Source organism: Silurus meridionalis, chromosome 7 (genome assembly GCF_014805685.1).
Source record: "Silurus meridionalis isolate SWU-2019-XX chromosome 7, ASM1480568v1, whole genome shotgun sequence".
In the NCBI taxonomy this organism is placed as follows: domain Eukaryota; kingdom Metazoa; phylum Chordata; class Actinopteri; order Siluriformes; family Siluridae; genus Silurus; species Silurus meridionalis.
The window spans coordinates 11015588-11041174 of record NC_060890.1 but is presented as its reverse complement, the minus strand read 5'-3'; the positions used below and the strand labels follow the sequence as shown (position 1 = coordinate 11041174).

The 25587-nt window shown below is 36.2% G+C and overlaps 1 protein-coding gene across 3 annotated transcripts; it reads right to left on the bottom strand.

Annotated features, from left to right (window-relative positions):
* Nucleotides 1–1908: 1908 nt before the first annotated feature.
* On the bottom strand, nt 1909–23991 carry grid2ipb (glutamate receptor, ionotropic, delta 2 (Grid2) interacting protein, b). Of its 3 annotated transcripts, none has more exons than XM_046854817.1 (23): nt 23460–23991; nt 22451–22704; nt 21682–22011; nt 21402–21556; nt 16032–16295; nt 13471–13556; nt 11484–11553; nt 10245–10538; nt 9491–9642; nt 9202–9327; nt 8784–8866; nt 8548–8692; nt 7949–8265; nt 7050–7877; nt 6885–6972; nt 6474–6563; nt 4970–5166; nt 4700–4855; nt 4515–4601; nt 4277–4406; nt 4055–4173; nt 3258–3422; nt 1909–3123 (listed from the first exon to the last, which is right to left on the bottom strand). In XM_046854817.1, exons 1-23 carry the CDS (start codon nt 23545–23547, stop codon nt 3052–3054), a joined length of 4296 nt encoding a protein of 1431 aa, XP_046710773.1. In that variant the 5' UTR covers nt 23548–23991; the 3' UTR covers nt 1909–3051. The 3 variants fall into 3 exon arrangements, 2 of the variants coding, with proteins under 2 accessions (XP_046710773.1, XP_046710774.1); XM_046854818.1 differs by having other exon boundaries at nt 6474–6551; XR_006926577.1 differs by lacking the exons at nt 1909–3123; nt 3258–3422; nt 4055–4173; ... (1 more) ...; nt 4515–4601; nt 4700–4855 and having other exon boundaries at nt 5028–5166; nt 6474–6729.
* Between the last annotated feature and the right edge of the window lie 1596 nt (nt 23992–25587).

Genomic DNA, 25587 nt, shown 5'->3' with positions numbered 1-25587 from the left:
CTTATTTTTTGCTACACAAACCATGTAAATAATGCCTCTCTGAGAAACAAAAAAAAGTAATAGTACATTTCCCTTAAAATAAAGTGACCAACTAAACTCCCAAATAACTAGCATTTAGCTCAAATATCTCTAGCTAACCAATTAGTGAATAAGTGAACACAGTAAACCGGGTTAGATATTTAACTGAACTGCAGTAAAATGCACCACATTATTATTATTGTTTTTTATTGTTTGTTTGTTTCATAAAAGAGAGAATTTCTGTATGAATTGAAGTGTAAAAATTGCTTCCAGAGACGAGTGATGTAGTGATTGTTCGTTCATGAACTAGTCTTTATTGTGACAGAAGAACGCTTAGTCTCAAATATTAATTCGTTCATTTTCTACTGGACGTGCATGAGCATCGCAACAGGAAACAGAACTGAGAAGTTCATGAGTCCTTTGGTCCAAATATTTAGTTATTTTGTCACGTGACTCCCATAGACGCTACACAAAGCAATAGATCGTTTTTTTTTTCCCCCTGAATCTTTATATTATTGTTAAAATAATTATAGGAGTCACGTGACAAAAGAACGAGCAAATCGGACCAGAAGATATGAGAAGATGAGCAACTTAATTTGTTTATCATAATTTATCAATAGCTGCATTATATTTTAATTATTGGAACTATAGTCAAAGTTCCTGTATGTAGACGTGTTGGAATATCTGCTTATTAAAAAATTTACATTTTATTTATTTTATTTCTGATCAAAGGAACATAATGAACTAAATGACAAAAACAAAAACAAACAAAAAAAAAGAATTTTTTGATTTAAAGAACCAAGTCAATAAAATGATCCATTGATACTGGCATTGTATCAAAAGGATCGATTCTCAAATAGAAGTATCAATCCTATGTTGTTGTTTTTAAACAAGTGAGTTTAGAATATTTTAACAATATTTATACGCCATACATTATATAAATATTAATAATACTTAAATAATAAACGATCTAAACACTAAAGAGAAATGTCAAAGGGAACTATATCTTCCGCTGTACCTCCGCTTATCATGACAGCGTTTGCTCACCCATTCCAAGCACTCAGTGTAGGTTTAAAAGGGGATTTGAGTGCATGGCTGAGATCATGACTGCAAAAAGAAAAAAAAGCATATTCTAGAGTTATTTCACTCGAGTTAACAATGATGAAGCTTCATGTGACATGCCAAAAAAAACAATACGCCACTGTGACAATACCACAAATATGACAAAACATCCAAAACACTCTATAGAGCATGACTGAGAACAGCGGAGGAGGTAAGACAGACACGACCCCCATCTTCTCGCTTGATTCTTTACCAGAATTGTTTCAGAGAGCTATATTTTATACCATACAGATTGTTTTAGATATGAAGGTATGACAGTATTTTGTGTGAAGCAGAATATTACACGGTATACAAGTATAAATAAATCAACTGGAAAAAAATGTAACATTAGATTTTTATTCAATCATTTTATACATATTTCATGGATTTATCGGTATTGAAAATAAAATTATCGATATCGCCAATCCCTAACTACTGCCATCGTGCTAATACCCATGGCAGAACAGCAGAGGGCAGTTCTGCGACAGAGCATCACACTGGCACAAATACAAATATTAATAATCAAAAATTCAATTAAAATTAGGGTTACTTAGGGTTGAATTCTAATTAAATAAAATTAAAATAGCTTTAAATCAATTCAAAGTTAATCTATAACACACTAAACCGTGTGTATTGTAATTGTGTGTGTATAAATAATTGCTATCTATTTTTGTTTATATATTAGTCCATATATTTATATTATCTTTCTGGCAGCCCTGCTGAACATATGTGCTTTTGTACAGTGTGATGAAAAGCAGGTCAGTACATGAATGAATCAGACATCCATCAGTGCTTTTCAGTTGTGTTTATTCACAAGATAGAAATCTGACAGCAGAATAAAATGCAGCCCAATGTGGCCAGGAGAAAGTTTAGCTGAAAGAGAACTGCACAGGAGAAATACTGTCCTATTCACAAACAACCTACACACCAACACACCTAAGTCCTAACGTGAAATACGGGTTGAAATAAAACCGAGGGTTAGGCCTACATTAAGAATCATAAAAATTATTTTCCAACAAAAAACCCCAACAATGCTACATGCAAACTGTAGATTAACCTTTTAAAATACTGTCACTGGTTTGAAAAAAAGACACACAAAACAGAAACATGGAAGTTTCCATAAAGACCAGCACTTAGTTTTCCATGCATTTGGATTTAATAAGGAGGCTACTAATAGATTGTTGGGAACACAAAACATCAGGCAGAAAGAACATTTCGAACATTATTTCAAGAAAGAATCTGCAAAGCCAATCTGCATAATAATTTACATGTAAACATAAAACAAACAAGATGAAAACACAGGGCCATTTTAGAGACTAAAAACATTTCCATTCAGATATTATTTGTCACAACAACAGAGTTCATAGATGACAGCGTACAGTACTGTTACACTGTACACATTGTCATGCACAGCTTTGCCACTGTTCAAACAGATCAGACAAAATCGGTGGCCATTATTAGTGTGGCTGGATTTCTTTTCAGCGAAGGACAGCGACAACATCAATGCTGAGCAAAAATTAATCATCTGTTTACAATGTTGATATGCTGCTGACTAACATTATTAACACCCAGCCATCGTTATAATCTGTCTGCTAGTTTTTGGTCAGTATACATCCGTGAAAGAATGATAAAGGTATAGCTGAATGTAGTATCATCAACTGTGCAGGGGAAAGACTTGTAAAGTGCTCATATTCTTGTTACAGTATATTCTCTTTTAACTGGAAAATCTTTTAAAAATAAGGAAATTATATCCATATCCTTGATAATCTTTAATGTTGTATAAAATATATATTCTTTATGATGAAGTTACATTCTTAAGATGTAGGTCATAAACTTTATCTTAGATTAAATTTGGCTTCTCCTGTTGTTTTGTCGAGTTTTTGGCACATGGATTGCCTTCGTTTATGAGAGCAGCAATTCTAAAGCGTATTCTCACCAGGCTAAGGGTGAAGCAATGCGAGGGCTCCTGGGGTTTTCTGTGGCCCGCGTCTCATTCAGTGCTCTCTGCAACAGAGAACATAACATCAAAATCACTTTACTTCTTTTAGACTGAAAAGGCATTACTTTTATTACTTATTTCATGACTGCATATTATTTTACGATGCAGAACACTTTCATCATTCCCATGAATTGCTCACTTCAAACTTAGAGATGAATTCTGCAAAGATGCCAAAAAATGCTTCTGTGGTCGTGGACTTGCTGTCTTCTCCAAAGTAAGTGGTGACCTTGGCAAACTCATCCATTGCTTTCTGCTGGTGGGAGTCCAGGGACTGCACAGCAGGATGCGAGTTTTCTAAAAAGCTCTAATGCCAAAGTTAAGAAACCAGTGTACACTTATTCTTTCTCATCTGCATCCCTGCAGGTACATTTTCCCTTAATATTAAATGTTAAATGAGATATGTTACTATTAAGACTAATCTTGATAAATGAGCATGATGAAGGAGTTAATGGGTAAGGAATAAAACATTGGAAATCATCGATCAATCAGCCTATTTTGAAGCATAAGTACAATTACCAATGTTATATTTCTATTACAGCACTGTAATTTATTAACAATGTTGAATTTATTAATGAATGTTACAAAGTGCTGACACCTGAGACTCCTTTCACAAATGTTAATTAAATGTCACCTTACAGAAAAAAATCACCAATCAACAATTAAACTGGTTTCTTTTGTTAAATATCAGCATATTGTCTTTAACCATTTTAAATAAGTTTCTATAGATAAGTAAATTTATCAGCACCCACTGACCCAATAGATTTATCAAGTTTAGAACATTTAGTATTTCACTGAAAATCTTTCTCAAGCAGCAACATTTTCAAAACACTAGTAGTGCATTAAGCCAAGGACCAGTACTAGAGATTTTAAACTCCAATGTCAATGATATTTAATTGCCTGATGTCCATATTTTTGTTGTGCATTAGCAAAGGATACGCTCATGACTGCTGCAAATCGATCTTCTGCTGTGGCTGGGATTTTTAGACAGGCAGTTCTGATGTCCTGGATGGTAGAGTGGAGATCACTGAGGTCTGCTGTAATGGTTCTCTGATTCACTGGGTGCACAGAGAAAAAATATTCAGGCAAACATGACTTATCATGTTATATGTTAATATATGCTATAAATACACTAATATATGGTCAATTAGCTGATTTTACCTTTGGCAGCTAGTGGCACTGTTAAAAGCTCTCTCGCAAAGTTTAGGAGTTCAGGAAAGTGTTGGCATAGTGATTTGGCTAGAATATGGAGGAAGGTTGACTTTCCATCAACGGTTTTTGTTGTGCTGAGCTGTGGAAAGAATGTTTCAGGACTCTCACAAATTTATAATTAAATAACAACAACAAAAAAAATAATAAAACATCTTTGAAACAATTTATGAATTAATATTTACTCTACCTCGGTAAGGAAGTTGATTTTAAAGCCTGTGGGTTTATTTGTCTTGGGTTGGCCATTATTAAGATAGTTTCCCATTGCTAAGACAAACTAAAACGAAACATCAAAATAATTAGAAGAAAGAAATGTATGTTTTATTACCTGATTTGTGTATGAATGTTTTTTTTTTATCTACAAAAGCATTTTACCTCCAAGATCTTTGCCAGTTTCTTGCTGTTTTTTAGCTCTAGGGAGGCTTTATAGATACATTCATAACCAATTCGCATTTCTTCCGTTTTCTCCTGCAGGGTGGTTTTAAACAGGAGACTCCGCAATCTGGTTTTATACTCAGGCACTAATAACATCTGCAAGACCCACACAAAGCCATAAGCATACCTAAACAATACCTTATATATTTTAATGGAACTTGCTGTAATTGTTTTCCAGAAAGAAAAAATTGCAGTAAAAGAAATGTCCACCTGAAGGACAAACTTGTCAGGTTCACTAAGCCTGGCAGGATCCTGGTCATACTGCTGGAACTGTTTAACCTCATCATCATCTGGGGCATATAGCAATAGCTGCTTAATGTGAGAAGGCTCCAGACGTTCAGTGCTCATCGTCATGAGGACCTGTCGTAACTCTGCTGGAGACAACTTCAGATGGGCTATGAGGATAGCTGAGGAGAGCAACCGAGGGCAGAGTAAGCACACTTCACCTCTTACACTCACCACACACTTTATTAAGAACACCATACTAATACTTATTAGGAATCTCTTAGAGCAGTTTGAAACCTGCATGGTTTCCACAAGGTGCTGGATATTTTTATGTTAGATTCTGTTACGTCACATAATTGCTGCAGTTTGCATGCAGCACATTCACGCTGTGAATCTCCTGCCTACCACATCCCAAATATGTTCTACTGAATTTAAATGTGGTTACTGGGGAAGACTACTGAACTACTCTAAACTTACTATTGTGTTCATGAAGTCAGAGACAACTTGTGCTGTGTGAGATGGTGTGTTATAATGTTTGACAAAGCTGTTAGAAGAAGGGTAAAATGTGAGTATAAAAAGATGTATATAGTCAGCATATAAGCTATAGCATTCAAACAATGTCAAATTGGAATTAAAGGAGCTCAATTTGTACCCAAGAAAAACAACTGCTACTCTGACAACTCTGGTCGTATGCGATCATTTTGATGATAGCATGTTATGATGCTACCATTTCCATGTGGTAGCAAAAGATTATCTGGAATTTATTAGACCAGGCAAGGATTTTTCCTATTTTCAGATATTTCATTCTGGTCTTTTCCTATTGTAGCCCTTACATCTGCGAGTTCAGTGTGTTCTGAGTATCTGTGATACTCTTCTGCATGCCACAGTTTCAGAGAGTGGCTATTTGGGTTAGTGTAGTCTATGTTTCAGTTCAAACCAGTCTGGACATTCTCTTCTGACCACTCTCATCAAAAATGTATTTTGACTCACAGAACTTTTACACATTGGATTTTTTTTTGTTTTTGTAAATCAAACAGTCAAATGGAAAAATCACAGATTACCTTATTCTGATGTTAAACATGACCATCAACTGAAGTGCTTGACTTGTATCTGCATGATTTCAAACACTGCACTGCTCTCATAGTATTAGTTGATTAGATGACGGCTTGAATGAGCGTATATACAGATGTTCCTAATAAAGTGGCACCTGATGGCATCTAGCTAGAATTTCTGTTGTCGTCCTCTAATAATTTTGACAGTTCAGTGTTTTATAGTTGACAATGTAAACCTAATAAACATAGAAGCCCATGACAGCACACTGACACTAGGTATTCTTTGACATACTTTACTTAACATTTCTATCAATACACTCACACGTATTTTATATTATTATATTGTTATAAAACTTTTTATTGTTTTTTCTTTTTTTTTTAAAAGGTCAGTCTGCATTCTAAATAAATCTCTGTAATGCAATTCAACTTATACTCACAAGCATTGTAGGCCTTTTTATGAGAGAGAATCTCAACCACATCTTTCTTTTTAAAGCTCTCAGGTAGAAAGGTGGGTTCTGGAAGAGAAACTGACATATTTAATTACATTGTAAGGATCAGTTCTCCTGGAGCCAGCAGTGGAAACAATAAATGGGACATTGTAAGAAAAAAGAAAGATGCCGAGATGCCAGTGAAGGAAGGGAGGACACTGTGAATGGACAAGACTATAAGTGATCCATAAGAAATGGTGATGAGCTGAAAAAGCACAAACATAAACAATAAATATAATATATGTAAATTAAGTATCGAGGCAAATGTTATATCACAAGATGAAATCATAAAAATGCATGGGTGATGTTTCTTAACAATGGTACTTTGACTTAAATACATGTGACACTTTTTAAACTTACTAGAACCTGTCTGTGTGCCAAAGTGCAGCTCCAGATTGAGGTATTTTACCATATCACTCAATTTACCATAGTCAGGGTCTTCTCCAAGCTGGAAAACAAGAAGAAAGGTTAATTATAAGACCATCATGCTTAAATTGCATGGTGCTTTTTGTATATCTAACTAACCTGTCCCCAGATAGTGCCCTCAGAATTCTCCACCTGCTCCCAGCGAAGCCTCTTCACACTCATGTGGTTGGTATCTGAAGACTGAGGGCTTGGTTTTGGCAGAGGTGGGGGCTCACATGGTGGGGGAAGAGGAGGTGGGGGTGGTGGTGTTATCTTTGAGATGGTACTTTCATATATCTTCTGGCTAGACTGTGGTGAATCTCTCTTTGCTTTGGGCTGCATGGCTGAGCTTTGCTGGCTCTGGAACATGGACTGGGTGCGGTGCCTCAATGGGGGATGTGAGGATTTGTGGGTTGACTGAGAAGATGTGTGAGGAGGCTGTGGGGAGGTTTGAAGAGGCTGAGTGGATGTGTGAGGAGGCTTTTGGGACGGTTGAGGAGGTTGTGGTAATGTGTGGGGGGAGGAATGCAGGATAGGGTGGGCTTTTGGTTGGTGATGTTGGCTGGCATGAGCAGAGGGCTGAGAAAAGACCTTTCTGGGCTGTGTGTGATGGAACCTTGTCTCCTTGCATGTAGGCAGCACTTGGTTAAGAGATGGACGGTTGGCGAGGATGAACCGGGGTGGGGGTGGTGGAGGAGGTATGATGGGGTGGTTTTGGAAGGCAGGAGGTGGTTGAGGCAAGTGTTGTGGGGTGAGGCAGACGGGAGAGGGTGTGTCAGTAAACTGAATGGGTGGGGGTGGAGGTGGTGGGCTACGAGGAGGGGGTGGGATCTGCTCCGATTCAGATGAATAGGTTAACGAGCTCGAATCCTCACTGCTGTGATCCTCACTGCTTGCGCTGCTTGCTTGGCGAGACAATACATTATCCTGTTCTTCCTGGAAACTCATCTGTCAAAAGATGAACACACTAGTCATATGTCTGTATATATGAACTATTTACTTTCGTTAAGCACACAAACCTCTTCATAGTCATTCTCTCCTCCCATAAAGTTATCCACAATGTTGACTCTGTGGCCAAGCTGTTCACTCAGGGCATCCAGGAATTTGTCCGTGTCTCGGCTGCGTGGGGGTCTGGAGAAGGTGAAAAGCTTTCTTCTACGAAGCTGAGGGCTCGGAGCCTCATCTGAGTGCTGAGGGGAGGTAGGAGGGCTGTCAAGGCTGACATAGGGGTTAGAGTCCATGCTTCCAGGAGAAGGGACAGTCTGCTGGTAGAGGTCATACTGAGGACTGGTGCAGGGCTCCTTCCATGTCAGAGACAGGCCTGACTTTCGGTTCCCTGTATGGAACAAGTTATTTTTAAATGATGAATTATAGATTATTTCCATATGTATCTAGCAGCCAATCAATCAATCATTCATTCATATATATATATATATATATATATATATATATATATATATATATATATATATATATATATATATATATATTATGGACTTAATTATAGTTACCTTTCTTCCAGGAAAATTTTATTAGTTATGTTTGTACCATACTTCATCTCATGAAGCAGCACTTAATCATTTAATTTCAGAGACAGTGGGTGGTATTATGAGTGTACCTTTTTTAGTATTTGTGAAGGAGAGAGTGAGTGCATGGCTGTCACCATGGCTCATGCCCTCATTCCCCGATGTTGAGTTACTCTGCAGAAGCTTGTTGTTCTTCACCGTGTACGCACTCTCCAGCTCTGTGTACACTCCTGATATCTACAGGTTTTTATGTGGTTAGATGACAATGGCATGAGTAAAAGCAATTGAAAATGCAAGAGGTACTTGGCAAGTGCTGAAAGGTACCCACATGGTTCAAATCTGGGGACTCTGGAAAGGAGGTCCCATCGCCACATTGTCTTTCTCCTGGTGTTGCAGGCTCAGTGAAAGTCCCTGAGGAGAAAGATCACTTTCCAGCACACAGTACCCCAAAGCAAGCTGACAGCCTCCCAAAGAAAACACAGGCACAAACAGCAGTTGTTTGTGATTCACCATAGTGGTGAGGTGTTTTAAATAGGCAAAAAAGCTGCTTGCAAAATCAACACATAGCAGCAGTCTTATTGAACCATAAACGTTAGTGGCTAGTTGTTTAAGGCTCCATAAGAGAAGGAATGATTCTACAGCATGATGTAAAAATGGAGATGGAGACACCATTGCTAAAATGAGCCAGATCTACATTTACGATCTACATTTACTAAAGCCTCCAAACTGATGTATGTAAAACATACCCATTCCTAGGTGAGTGCCAATGATGCAATCATCTGAGCTTCTTTCTCTGACACTGTTCCGATGGGATGTTCCAGTGACCCTCATGGAGCTGCTCCGTCTGTGATTTTCTGTGCCCAATTCAGGCTCTGCCAACACACATACACACACATGGAAATTAAATATACAGTATCACTAAGCAAGAAATAAAACATTCCCAAAATATAAGGTCTACTCTTCATGTAAGGAATAATATGCATGCCTATTCCTCAGCCAAGTCTACACAGACACACAAAGGTCTTCAGTGCACACCTGTTCCTTTGAAGCCCAGGAAACGAGAGATCTTGCTTTTACAGCGCTCCTGCTCCTCACATGTCAATAGTTGATAGATAAAGTGCCAAATCAGCTGCTTGGCAGGAGTGTCCAGCACAGGAAAAACATCTACGATGAGTGTGTCCACATTCCTGAATTTCAGAGAGACATGCGAGGCATTTAAGTGACAGTAAAGCAGCACTCCCTCTATGCTGTCCATGTGTAACAGCAAGTCCTATAGAAAATCCAAGAGAACCCACGCAGAATGTTCTGTATGCGTCTATTTGTGCCATGAGCTGGAGCTATTTTTAAATGCTTTGCACATTTATTTCACCACTCTGAGACTGAAGGAATGTTCCAGGCTTTGACATATGTGCTGAAAAGCATGTTACTCTCAGTGAGTGTTAATTAGTTGTCTATAATAGACTTTAAAAGTTGTTAAAATGTGTTGTGGAATTATAATATAATGCATAAATATATTTGTCAGAAGACCGGATGCAAGCTTGGAAATCATATTTCCTCATATCTGAGTCTACAAATTAACTAAGATGCAAAAACTTTCTCCATAACGCAGAATATACCAACCCATATAAAACTGGTTATATAGACTTTAGTTTACAGTCTGTGAAGTTTCCTACATATATAAACATATTAATACAAGTAGAAAAGTTTATTAATAGGAAAAGCTGTCAAAATCCATGCCATATTCCATTTGGTGTATGACAGCACATATCAAGATGCAAGAGACTGTAACCTGTGCTGAAAGAAGGTCTCGAGAGCCTTGCAGATAGTATATCTCTCTTGAGTGGTGAGAAGGTGCTCAAGCTGCTGGCTGAAAGTGCGGCCATGCACGCGGATGCTAGGAGGCAGTATCTCTGCTACCCACTGCAGAGAGCTGAGTGCAGGTGACTGAGAGCAGGGAACTGAGGGAGTCTCCTCAGTTTCAGAGTCTGATGGGGAGTATAGTACCGGCCCCTCTTCCACCACCAGGGTGGGATTGGCACCGCTGCCCTGCAGCATTGATACCACCTTTTCATGTGAGCAATTCCTACAAGACAAAATTCAAAACATGAATGCTTGGCTTTATTTGCTTTATAAATCTATTATTATTTGAAAGCAGGTATTCTGGGAGGTATTATTCTAGTATAAGTATAAATTATAATTAATAATATTAATAATTATTAATAATCACTGATGATCACCTGATTATCTACATTTCTCAATCATAAAACATTAACAACATAAAAAGCAAAAAGAAAACAAAAAAATAAGGATAAGGCTTGATGATTATCCAATCAGATAAATAGAAACACAAACTATGGTAACAGACGTGATACTAAAACACTCAGCATAGTTGGGAGAGTTGCATTTTGGGTAATATATTATATAATATATTAACATCACATGATTTCACAGGCTCATTAACCAGCAAAATAAAATAAAAAAGTAAAAAAAAAAACCTATGGTAACGTAGGCAAGGCAACATAGAGACATTCTCTCAATGAGGAAAATCACTTTGTGCACTTTGCAGTAAAACTGAAGCAGGTCCAGTATTAAGAAGCATGCAAATTTTCTTCAGAAAATGTAAATTCAAGTTATTATTATTACTATTAGTTTAACAGTATTAGCTTATTTAGCAGCATGTGTACATTCCTATTACAAAAGCTCAGTATTCTTTGATTTATTGAATGCTTATCTTAAACCAAAGAGTACAAACCTATATATATATATATATATATATATATATATATATATATATATATATATATATATATATATATATATATTTTACATCTCACATCAAACAAAAGTAATTATTTTCAGCTCAGAGATCCAATAATATGGTTCCAAACTGTGTTTACACCTATCCTTAGAAGATTTGCTCACAGGACAAGATACTAATCATATACATATACAGTTAAATACTACAGCTGAATATATATTTTTTATATTATCTCACTTTTTGTCTTCTAAAAAGTCATCTGGAAATTACCTCATATCCAGCCCATTAAGAAACAAAATGCGATCTCCTGGTTTAAGTCCACACTCCTCAGCAGGGCTATCTGGAGTGGATAAAGATACAATTCATTAATAATGCATAGATTCCTGATATTGTTGTTGTGTAATGTTAAAAGTATATTTATCCAAATAACCCCCTGTATTTTTGCTTTAAGTGCCATTGACTTTTTTTTATTTTATAAAAGAATAAATGTGTTTCTTGCAATAGAGCAGCATGCTCTGAATAATACAAATTATTCAGTTACATCAATTATTTAACACTCCTGTTTCAGCGCATCTGCTGCAGTCCCCTCTGACAGCATTGGAAGAGAAAATCCGATTCTATTGTTTTTGATATAAACACTAAAGATATTTGTGTTTGAGATGAAAAGATGATTATTAGACAAACGTTTAGAATTTAAGTCTTCATTTCAATAATATGGTCTGGTAATAAATTGCCTTGGTCAGTCTAAAAACTTTCAAAGACATTTGTTGTGTTGGCAGTGTGTTGGCAGTGTGTTTGGGTCAATGCTTTCTTCCAAGTTCCTTCAAATTAGACTGGATGTGTTTCTCTGTAAACTTGTAGACAAAATGTTTTCCATACTTCATCACAAATATTTCTTCTTCATGTCCATTGTTAAAAGTGCTATACAAATAAATCTGAATTGAATTAAATTGTAGACTTCGAGTTTCTTCTGCTGCTAGCATTACGTTATGCCAAAAAAAGGATAATTATTTAGCTTGTACAAAAAGCAGACCTGCAAGCCCAAGCCATGGCAATACCTCCATGGGTTTGACCAAAGAGCTTGTATGTTTTGGATTATAAACAGATTCATTCTTTCTCTACACTTTGGAATTTCTATCACATCTCCTGTTTCATCTGGGTATTTTCTTCTGAATTTCTACCCAGCTTTCTAATTTTTACTGCCAATGAGTGGTTTACATCTTTTGATATGGCCTCTACATACTTCTTCTAATGATGGATTGTCATAACCTCATCCATGACTTTGGAGGTTTTTGGTGACGTTACTGATTGTAGGTTTTGGGTTTTTCTTTACAGCTCTTCAACATTTCGGTCATTAGCTGACACTGAAGCGACCTGTTCAATGTCTAATTGTGAGTGCAGTTTTTTTTCTTTTTCAGGATATTCCATATTGTTGTATTTGCTATGTCCAGATATTGTCCAATGGCTCTGATTGATCCCCCTTTACCATCTTAAAAGTTGCTTGCTCTTCACCCATAGACAGCTCTCTGTTCTTATAGTGGTTTATCCTTTTTAGCAACAACTGCAGTCTTTATGGGCAAAATCCTGGGCTCAAACCAATAGTAGTCATCAACGCTATTAATTGTACAACAAAGTACACAACAGGAAATTTCTCAGCCCCATATTTTCTGATCATTTTAACAAAGGGTGCCATGTTTTAAGTTGTTTATTTTATTTTTAATGAACGATGAAATTATTTTATATTGTCATACATTTATCTTTTCTCAAATGAAATAAGCTTTCACTATATAGCAAAAACAACAAAAAAAAGATTTCCCTTTCAATTAAAATACAATTGGAGGGGACAAAGTGAAATATCTACTTAGGCATAAACTCAGTATTGAGTCTAGGAGAGTTTGCTATCACGATACTAGACGCCTACAATATTTCCATAAGCAGCCCCACGTGGCTCAGCTGAGTCAGTGCTAACTAGGTTCTAACCAGGCCTGAAGTGGGCGATTATCGTCATGCAGACACTCACACATTCACCTCCCACTCTACAGCCCCTCACACATCCACACTTTCATACACAGTGTAGACCTACCCGACTCAAATCACAACATTGCCACAAAACATTAACTGACTTCATGAGTACACCACTTAACAATTCTATTAACGAAAAGTCTACTTATATCGTTCTCATGACTTTTGATATTTTTGATATTTTTTGATAATAGCTCTCCTCTAAGAAATAGGTCAATTGTAGTACATAGTCTACCTGGAATAACAGAGTCAATCCACACAGGAGCATGGCCTCTGAGTGTGAACCCGAAGCTCTTCTTTCCTCTGTACACACGGATAGTCCTACAGGGAAAAAAACATCAGTAGTAAACTTATACACTCTCAGATACTGCACTTGTTATGTAAATATAATATCTGTTGATATAATAAATTGATAAAAAAAACAAAAAAAAAACAATCATATTGGAAATTTTCTTTGTATTTAGGCAAACTTGTATGCAAATTTCAGGCTAATTTAAACAAAAAAGTCTAAAAAGGTCAGGTGCCTATTATATTACATTTGATATACTACATGATATACATCTGTGAAAAATATACACCTCATAAATACCATCATTCAATATGATTTTTTATTATTGCTAAAATACATGCTGATTTTACACTAAAATCTATAAAAAAAAAATTTTTTAAGATGAGCAATGGATATTTAATTCTCACACCTACAGAATCAAACATATCTAATCCAGATTCTATTTTTGGCTTCTGCCAACACAGTAAGCAATAAAATAAACAGAAGTGTAGACAGCACTGCACTAAACCTGCATAGAGAACATACACCGAGATCATTTGATGTTTCAGTACAGAAGAGTGCTCTGATTTGTCTGCATCTCACTAAGAACATTTGACATTTGAACACTGAAGAGCATGCTGTTGGTTGCTGTGGCAACCCCTTGAAAAAATACTGAAGATGTTGGGCAAAGATGGAGGCGAATAGGCAGTAAAATGCCATACCATTTATACAAGGCCAACTCATCCAGCTAAATAAAGGTCTGTTTATTAAAATAGGCAATAGAGGCCATTACTGACACCTGCTTAAGAGCACACTATTACATAATTAAAAAAACTAACACAAAATAACAGCAGATTATCCATAACAAATGTAACCATGATAACAGCAGGGGATCTAATCTATAGAACTATTAAAATTTATAACATTGTGGTAACAATATTAGGGGTTTTTTATTCTTTTGTGTTTTGTGTCAAAATAACACCATTTAATGGCTTTTGAAAAACATTTGACTCCTTATGAATTGACTATAAAGGTGATTTTAGTCAACATGAAATTAACTCCTAAGGAAAGGTTTAATGGTGTTGCCTGGTTTTAATCTATGTAACATCCTATTAGTTTAATTAGAGAATCGCAAGATATAGTAATCCCCTGTTTATCGCGATGGTTACGTTCCAAAAACGTACGCCACCCCCAAAAATGCTTTTTTTTTAATTGTTTAAGCCGTAAATCATCCTCCCACACACTTTAAACACACACAGAAAACATTTGCAAGAATATAGAGAGATACATTTTGTGTAAATTTCTCTAAATACAGTACACTGTATCACATTTATAGTGAGTACAGTATACAGTTCTGTATTAGCATAGTCATTCGTGTAGTTTCTCTGCTTGTTTATCGGTTGAAGTCTCCTATGATGTCAAAAACGTGGCTGAGAGATACAGATCACACATTCTTTACTTTCTGTACTGTACTAACATTTTACTTCATTTTATAATTAATAATTATATTTTTATTAATAAATTTCATTATTTCAACATAAAACACCATAAAAACTATTCCCTATAAGTTTTTTTGGTCTATCGTGCTATCTGCGAGAGACCGGGGGCACGAGATTTGAACCGCGGTAAAGAGGGGGATTACTGTGTAATAAATGGGAGAAGAATCCGCAATGACACTAAAATAAATAAAAGTCAACAACTTGTAGGCGAGTTATTTACATAACCTCTCTTATAACCTCTCTCAATATAAAATGTTCTACATTACCACAGAGGACACCTAAGGGACATTTGTGGTCATGTTATATGATGCATAGTGTATGCTTTTTTTAGTGTATGTGTATCTTTTTTTTCATTCTGTAATGGAGCATTTGCTGTTTTATGATATTAATATGTATATAGAGCTGTAGTACAATAGAATGGTGCATCAGAGGTGTAAACAACATGGAATATGGAATTTGTGCGTGCGCGTAGGTGGGTGCGTGTGCGACTGTGTCGTGTGTAAACAGAGATTCATACTCATATTAATTGAATATATTCACATTATCACTTTAAGCTTCAATCTACTTCATCAAGCAATGGATGTGAAATCCTGAAATAAGCATATGCCAATGATGCTGTTACCACCCACCCACACAAACACTCCTACACATGACGCAAGTCCAACATTCCACTGACTGTGAAGTGTCAACAATGTTGTTATTTTTTAATGAAAAGACATCCTCATACTGGCTTGTCTTTTATTTTGACCATCCTTATACTCAGTTAGAACACACTTTCCTTTAGAAGGAGCACTGCAAAAGCACAGCACAGCCTGTTCAGCTCTGTGTCGCACGTAGTACCTGGTCTAATGCATCGTGTATATGTTATATACAGAACCATTTTTCATTAATTATATATATTTTCTGTGTATGTACAAAGGAAGTCTGTGTGTGTTATTATACATTGATAAACTGCAGTACAAAGAAATTCAGCAATAAAATGTAAAGATTTGGAAAACAGTTTATAGTATGTTATGTATTTATATATACCTCTGATTTGCTCCAGTTGAAGGGATGCTGGGGATGCCAGCTGTGCTCTTCTTGTGGCCACGTTCATGGTTCTCTCCGGTGTCTCTGGGAACAGAGCTGGCCCTTTTGGAGGCATGTTGCCGCTCATGGTGCTCCTGGCTGCGACTGCGGCGCAGTCGGTTCTGGCCAGGCTCGCTCACACTCTTACTGCGGCACACACGATTGAGAAGACTCTGGGAGACAGCTTCATCAAACCGCTGCCTGTGCTTCTTGGGGATGAAGATCCTAGCAAACATAGCAACAGCAAGGCAGAAAAAATGGGAAGGTGAAAATCAGCTGTTAAGAGCCATTAAGTTCAGCTTTTCAGACCAGTTCAGATAGCTGTGTGCTCCAGCCAAAGATGCCAGTTAAGCTTAAGCAAAAGCGTACAACAGATTCCTTTCCTTTTGATCAAAAAAAGAAATGTTCCTGTTTAAAATCCATTCAGCAGTACAGATTGTCTGTACTGTACTTCTATGCTGCAGATGATGTCTGAGCCTCTTAAATGAGAAGTCTGGTTTCCTACTGACAAGCTCCCACTACAGCAGGCAGCCTATAGCAAATTGAAAGGTGTGGGAGTATCTCTCTCTTTCTCTCCCTCTCCCCAGCTCCCTCTCTTGTTCTGTTTTCCTGTTACTCTCTCCACACATACACTCACTTATATTAGTATGCTATTATTAAATAGTATAATAATATTAGTATAATATTGATGATGCACTCTATTTGTACTGAATACAGATATACAGTATTATACAGTTATGTCCAATAGTATGAAACCAGTACCAAAATGCTTCTTTTTTGCAATTAGTTTTTCTAACTGACATAACAAATTATACTATAGATAACAATTTAAGTAGAAATATTTCTAAGTTTAAGGTTATTTCCATGTTTGCTTTAATAACCATGTGCACTCAAGTGAGTAAGTCTGTAAAAAAATATGCTGATCGGCTCTGTTTAAATTTGAATAAGAAATCAATAAAACTAAAATAATAATAAAAAGAAAATTATGGTCCATTTTAGATCAAACCTCTTAGAGTGCTGTCTGAATATACACTTCAATAGGAGCGATAAGACAGTGGTAAAATCTAAACTTTTCCAAAAACAATTACAAAAGAGAAAAACAGAATGCAATAATGTAAAAATCTTATAAACCCATATTTTATTCAGAAGAGAACATAGCAAATCTTTAAACTGAGGAAATATACTATTTTAAGAAAAATATAGGTAATTTGTTATTTGATAGCTGTACACAGGTTTTGAATTGAGTAATAAAAATAAGCCAGATAGTCCCTCTCCTCTTTAGTCTGGAAATAATGGAAGCCATGGTTTCCAAAATTAATACAAAAAAATTTAATTTGTCTGACCATAGAACATTTTCCCAATTTGCCTCAGTCCATTTTAAATGAGTTTTGGCCCAATAAACACTGGCATTCCTAGACGATGTTCACATATGAGTTCTTCTGTGCATGGTAACCTTAAACTAAACTATGATTATGGATTTCTGGAGATGATTTCTATTACAATTCATATATGTTTTTAATGATTACAGAGATCCAAAACTGATTTTTGCTCTTGTCCCATGTGCACAAATATTTCACCAGATTCTCTGAGACTTTTGATCATATTATGTACTGTAGATGATGAGACATTCAAAGGCAAGCAATATTATGTCATGGAACATTTTTATTGTGTACAATGAGTGTTCAAGCTACTTCTCTAAGAATCATTTATTACATGCTGGAGTGAAATTATAACTGAACTTTCTTTCCATTACGGCCACATGGTGTTATTCTAATATTCATTTTTAATACAGTACAATTTAATTACAATACTGTATTCTAAAAGAAACTTTATGTAAATGACTTTTGCCCAGAATATAGTCTACTTATACAATATAGTCTACTTTACCTTTGCTAAAGGTTATAAGGAACATTTTACCTAATAGGGGGAAGAAGTGTAATATAATATAAAGGAATTTATTTTACCAATAAATAGCAAACTTTAAAAAAAACTAATATTTTAGGCCAACCATATACTTGATTGGTGACTTTGAAGTGCAGAAATGTATCCACTGTCAATAAGAGAAATGCATCTGTCACCAAACAGCTTGAAACTAAGACATAACATTTGCATTTAAAATACATTACAAATGATGCATTTTAGGGTAAAAAGTACCATAAACTGTGCTCAAAAGACTTCAGGGAAAAATTTTAATATTCTGAAGGCTGCTATGACAATCCCCAGTTGCCTCCAGGTGCACATTACGTATGCAGAGCTGAGAATAGTTTACATAAGCGGGGTCTAGTGAGATAAGCATAGTCAGCTAATAGGGGAGACAATTAAGAATGTAACAAGACCAGTACAATCAGTGCATATGCAGTACTGTGCATTCTTAGGTATTAATTTATAACTAGTAGTATATTAATTAATATTAGTAGGCGTTAATGTGGCATTTCAGGAAAACATAAAAGTTGAAACAATATATTTAGTTGGCATAATGTTGTGATTCAGTAACTATGATATGTTTATCTTATATTTGCTTTTTAAATTCAGTATGCAGAACATCTTTGCAAATTTTATCACTAGGCCATTAGGAGCAGGTTTGCCTACTACATCCCATCCCATACAAAAGACAGCACTTGCTTAAATTAAATTTGTTATTTAAACTGTAAAAACAGCTTGCAAAAGCACATATGTACATTATTAATTTATAGGTATCTCAAGCCTGATAGTCCAACTGATTTAGTACAAAACTCCGACAGCACATAATAAGACTTCTAAGACTAACATGAACCTTCTGGAAGCTTTAGACTGCTTTATATAATTTAAAAAAGTACAATACTACATTCAAAGCAATGCAAAGTGTTAATCGATTTATATGCTTTATAAGTACTGAATTTATTAATACTTAGTATGAAAAGGGTTAAATACTTGCTTACGCATTGGATATTTTTAGGTTATCGGTATAGCAGCAACATTCAAATTCAACTTTAATAATCTGAACACTTTGTTATAAATAAAAGATGCTCATACCAAACAACATATCTTCCATTTCAAAGCTGTTATTAACTGGGAATCAAATGAAAACAAAAACAAGGCACTATTGCTACTTAAATAGTCTTTGTATTATCAGAAATCATCAAGAATCTATCAAAAGAATACACCCACTTCATAATACTCTGCTAAAAGGCATAATTCTAAATAATAAGAAAAGATAGAATTGAATGTCTGCGGGCTTACAGATTAACATATTTTAATATGCTGCCTCTACGGAAACACCATGTCTCTATGGCTGGCCACCATGGCAACCGAGGCAAACAGTCACCATCTAAAATGAATAATAGCAATGAATGCTGGGTAGCATCTTAGTAGGCCATCACAAACTGTGCTATACTCATAGTGTTAACCCAGATATTGCTTCGTAGGTTAGAAATTGGAATAAAAATCTTAATGTACATAGTCTGTTTGCGATTACACCAAAGCGTCCTTGATAGTTGTATGCATATTTCTCTGGCTTCTGTTTAAGGTTATATGCTATAGAAACATTTCTTCTATAGTCACAACCTGCTGTTGGGGCTTTGATGGAGAACAAATAACAGTTTAGAAGGAATAGCAACAGTAATTTTCTTGCTAAGGTAAAAACAGTGCAGAAACATAAAAAATATGTTATATGATGCATCAATCAGCTGAATCTACATAGTCACATCCAGCACCTCTTATAATCTCTTTCGTCACACCTCTCATTAGAGGTCTCTCACACACTTCACTTTTTCCACATTTTGTTATGTTACAGCCTTATTCCAAAATGAATTCAATTCATTATTTTCCTTGAAATTCTACAAACAATACCCTATAATGGCAAAGTGATAGCAGTGTGTGTGAAATCTTTGCAAATTTATAAAGAAAAAACATAAAAAAATAATATGTACATAAGTATTCACAGTCTTTGCCATGACACTCAAAATTGAGCTCAGATGCATCCTGTTTCCACTGATCATCCTTGAGATGTTTCCACAAAATTTAATTGGAGTCCACCTGTGGTAAAAGGCACACACCTACCTTTATAAGGTCCCAGCCGTGCAAGTCAGAGCACAAAACAAGCCATGAAATTTAAGTTTCAGTGTCATGGCAAAGACTGTGAATACTTATGTACATGTGATTTTTTTCAGGTTTTTTTTTTTTATAAATTTCGAAACATTTAAAAAACTTCTTTCACTTTGTCATTATTGGGTATTGTTTGTAGAATTCTGAGGAAAATAATGAATTTAATAAATTTTGGAATAAGGCTGGAACATAACAAAATGTAGAAAAAGTGAAGCGCAGTGAATAGTACAATAGTCCTGCCATAGTACGTATGTATATCAGGGTTGTAAGCACTTGTTTAAATTGTTCCAGATTCATGCTGATGTTGACGGCAACAGCTTTTAAAACACAGTAATCATCAAATGTAATGTTTTTGGCATCAAGACAGATGTAAGTAGGCCCTGAACTGTTAAGGTGCTGATATACACATTAACTGCCCTTCTCTCCAAAGACTGTTACACACTTGCCAAATACGTTAACAGAACTTTTCTTGAAACTATTTTATTAACTGTTACTCCAGTCTTAAACGGTTATTGCACAGAAAAATAATCTTATTAGAATTTCACTCACCTCCAACACAGTGCATAATTAAACCAAATAAACAACATATATTACAAATAGAGTAACAGATGTTTTGTAGCGATCTGTTCCCATATGAGCAATTTAATCAAAAGGCTTTGCTTTACAGTTTGTTCTCTGATTCAGCCTGGCATTCCGAGCTAAAATCTAAATTTGTTGTGAAGAACCAGTTTATATTTCTGTGCTTGCCAAGCAGACAGATTGTGTTGGGACACAGAGCTGTGTCAGCATTGGATCAGCTATGATGATGCACATGCCATATCATGCCTTGAAATATTCAACACTTGATTGCTCATTGAAGAATTTCTCTACAGTGTCACCTACAGTAACAGCAAAGTATAGACAGTGGATATTCTTGAGTACAACATTTGCAGGTGAAATCTAAACGATCAAAGGCTTTATGTAGCCCAACTGAATAGTCCTTACTAATCTACCCCTAAGACTTTGTGCACACTGTAGATTCTCCTGCGATTTGTTACCAGATTCTGCAAGGCACAATCAGAAAGTTAACTGTTAAATCCTGTTTAAATGAACATTAGCCTGAACTTCAAGCTGAAGAGTAAACAGTGAGTCCCTCTAGTGGCCACCTGACAGTGCAGACATGCTGAAAGTGTTTCAGGTCAGAGAAGCACTGAAATAGAGGTTAAAAACTAGAACACAGCAAAAACTGTCTAGAGGTCTAATGCTTACCTGACATTCGAAATGAGTTGTTGCTGCTCCTCAGTGGTCAGGATGTCAGGAAGAACAGTTGCCAGCCAGTCCACCTTCCTCTCAGCAGCAAACTGTTTCAGCACAGCAAACAGCTTCTCTTTCACCTCAGGCTCATTCTCCAAAACCTCATCAATCTGAGGCATAATTCCACAAAAACATAATCATCATAAGTATTTTGAATCATAGAAAATAAAAAGTGTACATATGTATATTTCTGTGCACTGCTGAAGCAACAGGACAATCCTTTATGTGACCTCACCCTTTTATTGAACTCTAAGGCTTTATGTTTTCGGTCCAGACGCATGTCATCATTGCCTTTCTGCCACTCATCTATGCTGCTGCTACGCTTCTGTCGGCTGCCCATGCAGAGCACCCCAAGGCGCAGTGTACGACCCTGTGATGCCTTTATTAAGGCAGCAGCCATCTCATGATGCTTCACAGGGATGCCATTCACTTCCATGACATAATCACCAGCCCTCAGACCGCTGCGTCCAGCAGGGGAGCAGGGAGAGCAGTCCTCCACCAGCAGGGGGCAGTCTCCCACAATCGTAAAGCCAAAACGCCCATCAGGGCCTGGGGTAATGTCCATCTGCAGAGCAAAATTTTAAATAGGTAATCTGCTGATTACTTAAATGAACAATTTCAAAAAGGTAGGTAAAAAGATAAAATGGAACATTGACAAAGGTCAAGTCAATCTAGCCACATGAATGAATACTGTAGGATAAATAAAAAATATGTCACAAAGAACAAGTAACACATTCCCAATACAGTACAGGCTCATTGTGCAATAAATAATAGAAATGTAGGACAGCATCATTATGTAGTGGGGAAGTGGAGGTTTACCAGTGCAGACTATGATATTAACTAAATGTTATAGACATTCCCAAGTAAAGACTAGTAAAGATTTTGAGATCATGGCTGGAAACTCAATCATGGTAAGCAAAAGGTGGAGATGGAATTTAAAAGGAACTTAACTAGGAAAGCACAGCTTCCAGCATGGTTCTCCAAAATGTAGTTATTTCTCATACCTGCTGTATTCTGGAAACCACACCAATGCTGGGTGGAATGTTCTTTTGTGCTTGTGCCAGAGCAATGACAGCCTGAGCTCCCAGACTGGACACATCCTGCCCTTCAATCTCCAACACCTGGTCTCCAGGCTGCAGGCCAGAAAGGTGAGCACTGCTACCCTCCTCCACTGTAAGGATATAGCTGGGCCCAGTCCCCCCAAGCTGGAAGCCAAACTCCTCTGGCCAGCCCTGGTTAGATGTTGGCATGGTAAGAACTGTAGAGGAGAAAGCAGAGCAGCTTAATTTTTTTTAACACATTATCACCTGTGTTCAAGACTGTTTCACTCCATGACTGAAGCTATGCCAAAGAGTTATTTAATCCCAAACCTGTTCTCAAATCACTAGGCAATCTTCAGGATAATTGACAATTTGACATGCAGCCATGCAAGCAAGCCAAATTTCTCTGTAAATGACAATACCCATGTTTTTAGGTACAGCAGTGAAATTGAGTTATAAGAGTATAAAGGCTTAGTCAGTCTCAGCTGACTCCTCAAACCTTCTACTGTCATTGACCTCATTGAGCATACACAGCTGAGGTATATAAATTCGCCTGCGCTTAGAAGAAATACTATTACACAGATCTTTTTGCCCAGCTACATACTATGAAATGTACAAAACCCTCTACCCTATAGTGCATACTTTAAAATGGATGTAAGAGAGATATTTGTGCTAGAAAAAATGATATTTGTAAAAAAAAAAAAAAAAAGTAAGTATAAGTATATATACAAATAAAACCAAATCTAACACTTTATTAGTTAGGTTCATACTAAGGGATCTCTAATTCTGCTCTGAAGTACTTTATGTATGCTCTATGTCCTAACAGAATAATACAGGCTTACATGTAAATCTAATGTATTGTAATTACATGTGTTTACACATGTAAATCAACACGCCTCATATATTGGTAACTATGCACAATCTCATTAACCAGTATGATAACTAGCAATTTAGAACACTAATATAAACTTACAGAAATCTTTAGGTGGATACCGTGAGCCAGACTTCTGGTTTTGGCGTAAGGAGGACCTCCCTTTCCTATTTTGCAAGAATCTCTTCATTTTCCCTGAGCTCAACAATCGATGGTTATAGCCATAAAAAAATATCCAGTGCACTTCTCTCAGACTCCTGAATGCACTTAACACATCCTCTATGCAAGCATTAGCAGACTAGGAGTAGAACCTTCACAATGTCCTCCATCATCAAAGTCAACCGTGCAGAGTATAATCACATAAAACGGTGAGGGGCACACAGTGCCGAAATCCTTTTCTCCGTCACGTTGACTATGCATCTCTGGCAAGTCTGTCTAGTTTTGCCTGCAGAGCTAACACTGTGAAACTGGGACAGTGTAGCACAGATCCTTAATAATTCTCTCTCCAAAAAGGGTAAAGTGAGGCCCCATTTTGCTATAAATATCTTTCTCCCATATTCTGACAGCTAGCTCCCTCTCCAAGGGATGGAAAGTGGCCCAGTATCAGCATGGGGATGTAGCAGGATGGTGGAGGCTAATTAGAACGTCTGTGAGAGGATCACAGTCACACAAGTGCAATTAAATCCCTTGCTCTGGATTAGACAGATTAAATGATACATGTTAAAATCCCCCAACCACATGACAGAGACACACTCGGACAGTATATCCTGAGTAAGGACTTGTGAGCACAATTGCAAAAAGGATTCAGTGACTATTTACTATACGAACTCCCCAGACAAAAACGCAATAATGCACAGCAAAATAATACTCAGTAACTCCCTAAACTTCCTAAAATTAGTGTTAATGTTTCTTATGTCACATTTTTTTAACTAATAATGCAGTAATACAAAGATCCAGGTACAAAGGCAAGTGAGTGGTAAAACTAAATTATTTAGTGGCAGTGCCAAACAGACACTCTTCAATCCTCAATCAATGTCTCATCTTACCAGCTCAAAGGTTCTGGAGCATTAGGCAAAGAAACGGTTTGGGATTTCAAAGAACGTGCAAACAATTCCTTGACTGTGCACTCAATTAAAGCACTTTGGTTTGCTTTTTAAATGGTCATTAGCTTAAATTCTCAAGGGACAGGGTGCAGTGCATGTTGGTTATTTTTAAAAACACTTCAATAAACTCACAAGTTAATACCAGGTCAGGTAGATGTTTTATTTGTGGAAAATAGCAACATATTTTGGACTATGATCATCCAGGACTGGATTTTGTGCTTTTAACAACTCAATGCAATTTAGCACAAATAACTCTGAAATAGAATACCCCCTTTTTTCCACTCACAGAATACCATAAATGAAAAGTATTGTCTATAAGAATCTGCTTAACTCACAAAAATGTTTAAGATGATGGACACAAAAAGTTAAACAAATTGAATTACTTAATTTATTTACAGTTCTGAAAGAATCACAAATGCAGTGTTAACCTACGTCAAGAAATTGTTCTCATTCTGTTTGTGAAAAATAGTTGGCAACCTAAAACACACAGGTAGAGATGCTCACATACCTTTATACAATTGCTGTATTCGTTGCTGGACATTAAGTCCTTGAAGTTTTTTTTCTGAGCTACGAGGTCCTGGTGGCATCACCGGTGTTGCGCTGTAACTTGAGAAGTGGTTGCAGCTCCAGGCAGGTTTGAAGCACAGCAACCTGAGCTTCGAAGAGGTCCATCTTGAACTGATGCACTAAAAATAAGGACAAACGATGATGCAGTAAAAATAAGGACAACCCAGGTCATTGCATTGATATTAGACAACCGTAAAATCTGCATATCAGAAATATGTAGAATATATACATTAGATGATATTGTTTACTTTAAGTGATGAAATATGTTTGTAAGCATTTTATGTGTATGTGTATTTGTATTTATGCAAAATATTTTAATATATCAGTTCTCAAATTATATTCCAGAGTTCCTTTGTGCATTTATTGATTTATTTATTCATATGCATGATACTGATTATATTGATGATGATTTTGGGAAAATTGTTACAAATACTGCTATAGTTACTGTCATTTTTATTTATATAAATGTAAAATAATTGTGTTTAAAGTTTACAGCAATAGGTTTAATTTTGTAATATCAAAAATATTTTATATTATATAATTATTAATTATATTATATT